Source organism: Cnephaeus nilssonii (genome assembly GCF_951640355.1).
Source record: "Cnephaeus nilssonii genome assembly, chromosome: 13".
NCBI lineage: Eukaryota > Metazoa > Chordata > Mammalia > Chiroptera > Vespertilionidae > Cnephaeus > Cnephaeus nilssonii.
The window spans coordinates 20,492,729-20,503,000 of record NC_137084.1 but is presented as its reverse complement, the minus strand read 5'-3'; the positions used below and the strand labels follow the sequence as shown (position 1 = coordinate 20,503,000).

The window sequence follows — 10,272 nt, the reverse complement described above, 5'->3', positions numbered from 1 at the left end:
AAATTGCTAGATGATCCAGGTTTTCTCAGCATTGTACTCCCCAGAGAAAACACCCCCTCCTGCCGCCCTTTTCTAGGAAAAGACCCCAGATTGGATGCTGACCCCAAAGCGACACAGGGGAGCCCTTCCGGACCAGCAGGAGCCGGAACCCACGCGCAGGGGTTTGAGTTTCTTCCGCTTCCGCGGGGACTCTCTGCGGAAGGGACTGGCGCAAACGCAACTTCCTGCCCGACTGAGCTGTAAAGGCGAATCCCTGCGAGGAGGTAGAGCACCACACTCTGGGTCAAGGTAACCTCCGTGGTCGCTGTGGGGAGCCCGGCGCGGCTGGACACGCGTAACCATGTGGCACCTGCTGGCCCGCGCCAGTGGGCCTCTCCTGCGAGTGCCTTTATCAGGTCAGAAGTCCCCTGGGTCCCACAGGCAGTCCCTTTTTCCACCCCATCCCTAGTGCTGTGTGTCTCAAACTCAAAGAAGGCCCTGCATGTGGTTGCTGAAGTGCTGGGCTGGGCTGCTCTTTGCTGCCGCCCTTCCTGCCTTAAGATTCGTGCAAAAGGGTCCCAGCCGCTATCGGGGTTGGCGCCGAGAGACACCCCCCGGCTGGTCTCTTTGGGCGCCTGAGCCCCATTTAGTGGAACTCGCGCCCCACCCTTCAAGATACCTCTGTCAGGAGTGTCTTTGGCCCTGGCCTTGTCGCCTTCCTGGTTTAATTTTATTTGTCTTTGTAGGTTCTTGGGCAGTCCCACCCGCCAGTGCTGGCCTAAAGACGCTGCTCCCGGTGCCGACTTACGAGGGTGAGCGCTCATTTGTCATTTTCATGTTTGTAAGCCTTTTCTCAGCTGGAATCCAGCAGAGGGTAAGCGAAGACGAAGGCGTGTGTGCTGTCTCCATTCACTCGTTCAGTAAATAAATATTGAGGGCATACTATATGCCAAACAGTGCTCTAAATACTAGAGAGAAATCAAAGAACAAGAGACTCCAAAAGGTCCCTGCTTTTATGGAGCAAATATATAATGGGATAGCCCTCCTATGGCCCGCTACTGATGTGTGGCCCATGGCCCACCCTTAGCTATGGCTGATTGGCCTCAAATTGAGACTTTTGATGTTCTCTCCAAATAAGATTATACTTATGTACTGTCACTTAACAAGATTATGTGAAAAGCATTCATTTGTTAAATGTAAATATTTAAGGTGAGTCACAATTTTGTAAATCTAATTTACCATTTCTTTTTTTAAATATATTGGAAATCTCAAAAAATTAAAGGGGCCTGGACCTCTGAGAGCCTTATCTTTTACACATAATTGTTAAACTACTACATGTTCCGGAAGTATGTATGGACTTGTAGGCCAGAGAAAGCATTACTGTTTCTCTGTAGCTTCGTATAGAAACTTGGGGGTGGGAGGTAGAGGAGAGGGGACAGTTTTTGTGGCTCTGAATAGCCTATTAATAATTTGATATTTCATTGAAGTCTCCTGTTCTATATTTGACTCCACTGTAGAGCCATGTTTGCTTTACTATAGAAATGTTTTAAATGACTTACAAGTTAACTTTTTTTTAAAATATATTTTTATAGTGGGAGAGAGAAAAACATCAATGATGAATCAATGATTGGCTGCCTCCTGCACACCCCCTATGGGGATCAAGCCCACGACCCTGGGCATGTGCCCTTGACCGGAATCAAACCCCGGACCCTTCAGTCTGCAGATGCTCTATCCACTGAAGCCAAACCAGCTAGGGCCAAGTTAACTTTTTATTCCAAAACTAGAGGCCCAGTGAAACGGGTAGAGTCCCTACGCCTGGCCGGTGATCAGGGCCATTCGGGGCCTTCTTTTGTTCTGTGCCGCCCCCTGGTTGTCAGCGCACGTCATAGCCAGCGATCGAACTCCCAAGGAGACACTTTGCATATTAGCCTTTTATATATATAGACAGACATGTAGTGTATGTTGACCTGCATTTCAGCACACCCACCCTTATCCAGCAAGCTGTTGCGTAGGGTATGTGCAAGTCTCACCATTAAAAGCCCCTGCCTAAGTAAAGGAAAGAGCACTAATCACAGAAGTCTTAGATTGTAAGTTCCCCGAGAATGTAGCAGAGCAGGAGAACTTGGATATTTTCATGTACAATATAGTATTCTCTCTACTACCCCCATTAACATCCAGAGAGGTAGTATAATTTTCAGTTTTTTAAGTGTCATACTGTCTGGCTTTGCTGTTTTAACTGGATGACCTGGACCAAATATAAAATGTCTCTAGGCCTCAAGTTCCTCTTCTATAAAACGGAGATTGAAAATACTACCTGCCTCATATCCTGTTTCTTGATCTGGGTGATGTTTATTTGGGTATGTTAATGCATTCTTTTTGTGATAATTCACTGAGCTGTGGGGGTTTTTTATTTGGCCCTTTGACATATATGTGTAAAATTTTTAAAAAGTTCAAAAAATTTTTAAAGAAAGCCCTAAAAAATACCAAGGCTATAAAGTTGTTTTAAAAGATTGAGATTATGCGTGTAAAACATTCATCTGAATTCCAGCACTAAATAAAAATAAAAGAAATGTTGGCTAGTATTATTCTGGGAGTCTTGTATCTCTATACTGTCTCAAATGGTCCCTTTTAGAGTGTTAGGCACAGAATAGTCATTTAATGAATGCATTTTGGTTTGAAGGCTAAAACTGCTATCTTTAACAATTTAAAAACATTCACATTGATCATTGTCATAGCCAAAGGATTCCAATGTTAATAAAAGCATCCACAAGAAAAACCTAACACACTTTAGAACTATTGTTCCAAGGTAACTTTTATTTAAGACTTTCTCCTGATTGCTAAAAATTTTTCTAGGAAGAAAATTAATCCTTTGAGATGTGTAGTATCACTTATTCTTAATCATCCATGTTCCTTGTAGGTGTTTCCATTCCTGAAAGGCCCAAGCTTAGATTTGTTGAAAGGATGCCACTTGTGCCAAAAGTTCGAAGAGAACCTAAAAACTTGCGTGACATACGGGGACCTTCAACTGAAGATACTGAGTTCACAGAAGGCAATTTTGCAATCTTGGTGAGTTCAGCGGCAAGCAGCTCCAGGGTGGAAGCCAGGGATTAACATAATCTCATACTCTTTGAATCTCTTCCTTCACAGGTTTTATTAAAACTGCCACCACTTGTTCTTTAAACTGATGTGCAATACCCAGTAAATATTTGAATTATGTATGGTTGTTGTTTTTTTTGTTTGTTTTTTATGTAGAGTGAAAATAATGTAAAAGCAGGGGGGGAAGAGGCTACCTAATTTACCCCATAATCAGAGCATGAGATCTTTGCAGGCCTCGGGAAAAATAAAACTATCCACTATTTAGGATGTGAGACAGCTGTTTCCTTACTCACTCAGTAGCTTTCATAAAGACTTGATGTCAGAGCAGCAAAAATGGATGTGAACTAGGCTTTATTTCCCATCAGGCAGCCAAAGCGATGTTTTAACGTCCTCTTCCCATAACCCCAAGATCAGCCCGACTACCTCTCAGCCCATGTCCACTCTCACCTGCCCATTCCTCACTACTCCAGCCTCTCTGGCTTCTCAAACTCCAAGCCTTCACCTACACCATTCTCTGCCTGGAATACTTGTCTCTTTTCCTTTGGTTAGTTCTTACTGTTGTGGCCTCAGCTTTAAATGTCACCTCCTCAAAGAAGCCTTTCCTGGCTACCCATTTAAGTAAGTCCTTGTTCTTATTTCTTACTTGGTCCTAGGTTTCCGTGGTACTTATTAGAACTCTAATTTTCATTTGTATGTTGAAGCCACAGTTGCTATAAAAGAAGACATAAGAATAGAGTCCATCAAAGATATCTAAATCCCTATGTGCTTCTAATTTCTCCCATTCACTTTTAGGCACTGGGTGGTGGTTACCTCCACTGGGGCCATTTTGAAATGATGCGCCTGACGATCAACCGCTCTATGGACCCCAAGAACATGTTTGCCTTATGGCGAGTACCAGCCCCTTTCAAGCCCATCACCCGCAAGGGTATGGGACAGCGTATGGGGGGCGGCAAAGGCGCCATTGATCACTATGTGACTCCTGTGAAGACTGGCCGCCTCATAGTAGAGATGGGCGGACGCTGTGAATTCAAAGAGGTAGAAAGTTTCCTCAACCAGGTTGCCCACAAGTTGCCCTTCCCAGCAAAGGCTGTGAGCCGTGAAACCCTAGAGAAGATGCGGAAAGATCAAGAGGAACGAGAGCGTAACAACCAAAACCCCTGGACCTTTGAGCGCATAGCCACTGCCAACATGCTAGGGATACGGAAAGTACTGAGCCCATATGACCTGACCCAGAAGGGGAGATACTGGGGCAAATTCTACCTGCCTGAACGTGTGTAGTGAGAATATGAGAAATAAATGTACAGAGAGAAGGAATCTACATTTTTGTTCCCCTCAGTTACCTTGAAAGTCTGGGTAGCTCTGATGTCATAACTAAGGAGCCGCATATGAGTGCTATAGATGAAAGTGCATTATATTTATATTAAATAAAATTTCAGTATCACCTCTGGTTATAACTTCTCATTGGTCACTCTTAATCCCTTAAATGGTTAAGAAACAGGCCTGATGGACTTGGGAGCTCTGGTCCTCCCTGGCCATATGGTGAACATCTTCAGGACTAAAGCAGGTGTTTGCATCTCCCACCTCTGGTGCAAGTCAGACTTAGTATCTGTACCTCCTTTTATATGTACAAACTTCAGGAGCTAGTTTCTAAGACCTTTTACTAGTTACAAATACAAACTAACATTTTTAGAAAAGCAAAGAAATAAAATGACTGTGTATGGGTTAATTCAACTCCTGCCCAGCTACCCATCTTCTCTCAATCTTGGGAGTTGGGAGCAGTTATTGGGAACACACCCTTGCCTTTTAGCAAAAGGAACTGAAAAACAAAAGTTAGAATTGTGTGGCCTTTCCTAGGTCTGAAATTGTTTAAGGAGGAAGAGTATCTGGCTCTATCTTTGTATCCCTGCAGGTTCTAGTACAGTGCAGTGTGCCACACAGGACTTGAATAGTTATTGCTGGATAAATAAGGGCCCCGTGGTTCCAGCTCCCTATTTGCCTTTGCCAAGATTAATCTGTTTTTCAGGACTAGCCAGCAGTAGTTCTCTATCCATTGTTCATGCTAAAGGAAATACAAATTGATAGAAACATTAAGCCATTTGCTTTTGAAAGTGGGTAGAGAGCACACTGATTAAAATGTCAAATATTTTTATCCCGCTTACTTAAAAAGTTAAGATCTCCCACAAAGAAAATAATTTACTTTCAAAAGAACAAATTTACCTCAACAGTTGTATGGTCCTTAAAAGTTGTATGCTATTTTTAATGTATTTTTAGTTAATCACTTGAAATATAATCACTAAATTGCATAGAAATGTGAACCTTGAATTGGGGACAGTGTTTGGAACATTTTCTTGTACACACTTGCTGGCCAACAACAAAGTCAGTTTCAGTTAGCAATATGAATGAGGTAAGAAGGAAGTGAGTGATAGCCACACTTCACCTTTCTGACCTAACATCGTCATCTCCTTTTTTAGGATTCATAGAGCACACTATTAATAACTGTTAGGAGTTCAACCAAAGTATAAACCTGTTTTGTTTTGGATCCATGTTCAGTTATTAAACCACAATCCTGGGACCAACCATCTTAGCAGGGTGAGAGACTGTTGATGGCTCCACCATCCATAGGGAGAGGACTTTACAGTATAACTTGTAAGGGGGATCCTGTTTTGTTTTTACATAAGTAGATCAATCCATTCCAGGTATTTTATACAGCCTCTGATACTAACAAACCATTTTCCATTGATGCCTTAAAGAGTTTAAGAGTCAAATCCAAAGACATGAATAGAAACCAGAGCTTAAATGGCAGGCACTGTGCTAAACAATGAGGACAGCAGTGAACAAGACATGTCTGGTGCCTATCATTAGGCACTTCACTTGAAAGACTAGAGGGCCCTGAAGAAGGAAGCAGGTGTGGAGTTGGTCAAAGGTGAGACTTGGAAGAACCTGAAGAGCAGAAGTAAACAAGTGCCCAACCCTGATCAGTTGATCCTGATGAACTGGGTATGCTACAATATCTGCCTTTATTTCCTGAACAGGTGCCTGTTACCCTGCAGTCTGTTCCTTCAAACCAGCTACGTATTTCTGGACTCCTTGTTACTTCACCACTGCCCGCTGCCCAACTCTGTATTATCATAATGTCTCCCTTTGTATAACTTTCAGTAGGTATTTGACTGGTGCCCTGTGTCATAAGAGGTTTCATAATGGAAAGAGGAGTCACTGTTGAGGAATCCTTAGTGAGAAGTGATGGCACCACAGAGGTGGACGGAGGATTAAAAATGCCAGTTGAGAATCCATCTGTGAGGGCTGAAGGAGATAATAGAAAAGTGGAGGGGGGAAATCAAAGATTATACAGCAAGTTGTTCAAGGTCAGGATCACCAATCCCTTTTCTGCAGGGGGAATGGGCTACTCACAAGGCTATGTTAATATGTCCTAACCTAAGGGAGAAAATTTATTTACAACAGGTTTACTATGTGGCCCTTTTCCAAAGAGTTTAGGGTGCTTCTAATACAAGAACTGATTCTTTATCCTTTGGCCATTCCTAGATGGCAAAGCCCACATTTTGCTGCAGTAGACCAACACCCTTATAGAAAGCATTCTTCTACCAGACCCCATTGCCACCTTTGTCTCCCTATCTACCTACTACCAATGCATCCTCACTCACTTTTCTCACTATGAAGCATCTCTCATTAGCTTTCTCCAACCTTCATCTATTCTAACACCTAATCCCACCCAGACTTTGGTGACAAACAATGAATGCCCTCAGGACACACCCATTTCAAGTAAGTGAAAGCAGGCCTGACCCTCCCCACAGATGGCTCACCTTTTTCAGGCAAATATGCCCCCAATGGTAGAAGCTAAGATGATCGCAAGGATGATACAGCAGATCATGATCATGATCTTCTTCTGCTCATCCAGACGAAGAGAGAAAAAGCACATGAGAAACAACATCACTGTGCAGACAGAGTTCCCACAGAAGGGAGACAACATGGATCAGGACATGGAAGGGGATATGAAGGAAAGGGGAGATGGATCTGGCTTCCAGAACCCAGAGTGTAGGAATATTCCTTCTAAGTGAGAGATTCCAAATTCAGTCAACAGCTATCTTGGATGATAGCTGTTTACCAGTAGTATGTTCTGTCAGCTAAGTACCATCACACCAATTTACCCCATTTCCTCCTGGAGCCACTATGCTCAATGAGTGGGCCAAACTCTCTGGGGTGAACACCTCAACTCAGAAACTCAAATACAATTACACTGCACTCTTTGAGAGTTGAACCATTTTCAAAAATTAGAACTTCAGATCTATCTCACCCAGCACGTTTAAAAAATATACCCCATTCCTAAACTCACCACATGGTGGCGCCCAATCACTAAGTATTTTGCAGGAAAATTGAGACAACTGGTTTCACAATCAATATAAAGTCATTTATTTTTAAATAGCAATAAAATAATCAAGTGTACTTCTTAAAAAATACAAACAACAACAAAAACCTTCACTTATATTGTATTCCAAACTATAAGCCCCAGACCGCAATCTCAGGAGAGCAAAAGCCTGTGATTAGAGCTTGTCTGGCCTTGCTGCTAGAGCCAGTCCACTGTCAACTTCATAGCCACGGGCAAGAGGCATCCCCTTGGCTCTGTCTGAGTGCTGGACGACGACTGGAAGTAGCTTTTGCAAAGGAAACCAATGGGCAGTGCCTGGATGAGGGTGCTCGCCCTGCCCTAGAAAGCATTAAAATCAATGCTGAAGTATACATCAGACTGGCAGAGACCAGCAGGGAATCTAAGAGGCTCAAAACTGGGCCAGCACAGTCAAGACACTTGAAAATTTCCCAGCTATTGCTTCCTCACTGATGAGATTATGGGAGACAAAGCACCTGTCAAGCTTATTAACCTGATAGAAGGAAGAGCTACTCAGTACCTTCTGGTGTCCCCCAACAGACTCGGCCCTGAAGACAGGACATTCCAGAGGTCACACAAGTTATATCAAATTGCTCTGGGGTAAGCCTAGCTTAGGCAGCAGATAGTGAAAGATTTCAAAACTTCCCACATATCTGCTAAGCAGAAAAAATTTAATGGAGATCAACTCAGTCCTCACCCCAAAGACCTACGATTCTCCCAGTCATCATCCAGAGCCAGCAGGCTTCTCCATGACATGGGAAGATCCTACTTCTATGACTCATTTGCAGGTAAGCAATGTCTCTTACCTAATTTTTGGCCTAGCTCGAGGTTGTTGGGTTTTGTTTATTTATTTTTGGAGTGGTGTGTGTGTTGTTTGTTTTTTGAGGCTATATCCTCCACTTCTAGCTTCCTACTTCATGAGAGACACATGAAGAGCTATATACATTAGCCAATTATAAAAATTTACCTGGAACACATGAAATGAGTGACGGAATGCTGGCACCAGTCTGAAACATTTCCAGAGCCAAAGACTCAAGCACCTTGTCCCTGGCTCAATGTTAAGTGCCAAACATTTTTTTTAAGTAAAAAATATTTGACTTCAAGGCAGTGGCTTCACAAAGCATCACCCTTAACAGTGGGCAACAAGTTTCCAAGACTCAGCCATGAAAACAAATATCCCATATCCTCAGCCTACATAAATGGTAATCTCAGATGACTGCATCACGCTGGCGCCACCTACAGTAAACATGAGAGAATACAACACAGACAAATATCGAAGTTGGCCACTAACCTAAATATACTAAGAGCTTCATTTAAGGCTGAATTTCAAGCAAGTCAGCTCTCGGACCAAAATGACATCTGCCAATCCCTCATATTTTCAGGACACAGGGACAATAAACTGTGAGGACTGGGACCCTGCCAGGTAGAAGACTCAAGTCCAAACCTACTGTTGAAAGAATCCCTTTGCTTTGTTAAAGAAACCCTCCTAAGAAAGATACAATGCAATTTCTGGGAGAATAATAATAGTCCATGAGGTAGAAAATACAGCACCTTGGGAAGGTTTCGAATAATTGGCTTTCCAAGGTGCAAGGCAAAAATTTGACATGGTAGAGGGAAGAAAGAGAAGCCAGGCTGGTTCAGACACTGCAGGTTTTGAGGAAAACTTGGGTTGCATCAGGTAGATTAGACTCCTCCAGGGCTAGATGGTTTGCTGGGTCAGGTCCAAGGACGGTAACAGGAAACAAAGAAATGGGTCCCATCCTCTTTCAGGAAGGCCAAACTCCATTCCCATCTGAAGACAAGGTGGCCACACCAGGCTGGAGTAGAATCGGGCTCTAAGGGAGGCAGGGGAAGGAGGATCAGTGCACAGGATGATGTTGAAGGGCAACATTAAGAATCAGCCACAAACCTAGAAGGTGGAGAGGAAAGATCAGAAATACCTGAAAAAGGGAGAATAATGGGAAAGTCAATGCTAAACCTGAGAAATCCAATAGACACACCAAGACAGGACCTGAAATGAAAAATCCCACTGTATAAGAAACAAAGCCCCCTATGATGAGAGGGAAAGTTTTTTAAATCTCTGGTCCTTTTTCTAATGCTTCACACAGGCTGTCACATACCCATGGAAGGACTTGTCAGTGGGGAGGCACAATCACATGTTGGAAACACTTATTCTACTGTAGGGCCAACATCAGTGCCTTTCAAACACATGCTTCAGAAACTTTCTGGGACTCCAGTCTTCTCTATGACTCCCCTTACACTCCACTTCTCTTAGAGGGCAGAAAGACACAGTAAAAAGAATATGGAAAAGCTCAGGGCTTATACTATGGCTACTCTGCCTCATGAGCTGTGTGGACCTGGGCAAATTTCTTAACTTATTGAGCTTCAAAGAACTTTCCTGTCTGAAAATTGGGTAACGTTCTTCTCCTAGACAGAATAGCTGCCACACAACTAGGAAAGAGAAATGTAAGTTGTCTTCCTTCTCTCCTGTTCAGAGAACTCTCTCCCTCAGATCACATGGGAGGCAAAGGGGAGGCCTAGTAACGATCAGTCCTGATTTTATTAGGGAATATGGATGGAATACCCTGCAGTAAGCAACTCAGCATATCAACTGAAAACAATATATCTATTAGTCTTGTTTAAAAATGATTCATTTACATTCTGAATTCCTGGAATTAGGAATGGTAAGAGGCATTATGAATTTGCAAGACATCTTTCATCCAAGGATATGGAAAGATATGCCTTTGCTTAGTTTTAACATCCTTTCCAATGATATAGTTAAGAGTCAGAGCAAAGCT

At 43.0% G+C, this 10,272-nt stretch overlaps 2 protein-coding genes across 5 annotated transcripts in view; one reads left to right on the top strand and one right to left on the bottom strand.

The window, feature by feature from the left end:
• The first annotated feature begins 215 nt into the window (after positions 1-215).
• MRPL16 (mitochondrial ribosomal protein L16) lies at positions 216-6,839 on the top strand. The gene is made up of 4 exons (XM_079788607.1): positions 216-395; positions 726-791; positions 2,897-3,045; positions 3,868-6,839. The coding sequence occupies exons 1-4, from the start codon at positions 341-343 to the stop codon at positions 4,351-4,353; spliced, it is 756 nt and encodes a 251-aa protein (XP_079644733.1). The 5' UTR covers positions 216-340; the 3' UTR covers positions 4,354-6,839.
• Positions 6,840-6,893: 54 nt separating this feature from the next.
• STX3 (syntaxin 3) overlaps positions 6,894-10,272 on the bottom strand; it is a 45,951-nt gene continuing 42,572 nt past the window's right edge. For 2 of the 4 annotated variants that reach the window (XM_079788602.1, XM_079788604.1), the window contains exon 11: positions 6,902-9,309. Coding sequence is in view for 1 of the 4 variants with exons in the window: in XM_079788606.1 (XP_079644732.1) it covers positions 6,899-6,976 (78 nt within the window). In the remaining 3 variants the exon portion in view is untranslated. Of the gene's footprint in view, positions 9,384-10,272 lie in introns of all 4 variants that reach the window. The other 2 variants (XM_079788606.1, XM_079788603.1) reach the window with 2 other exon arrangements.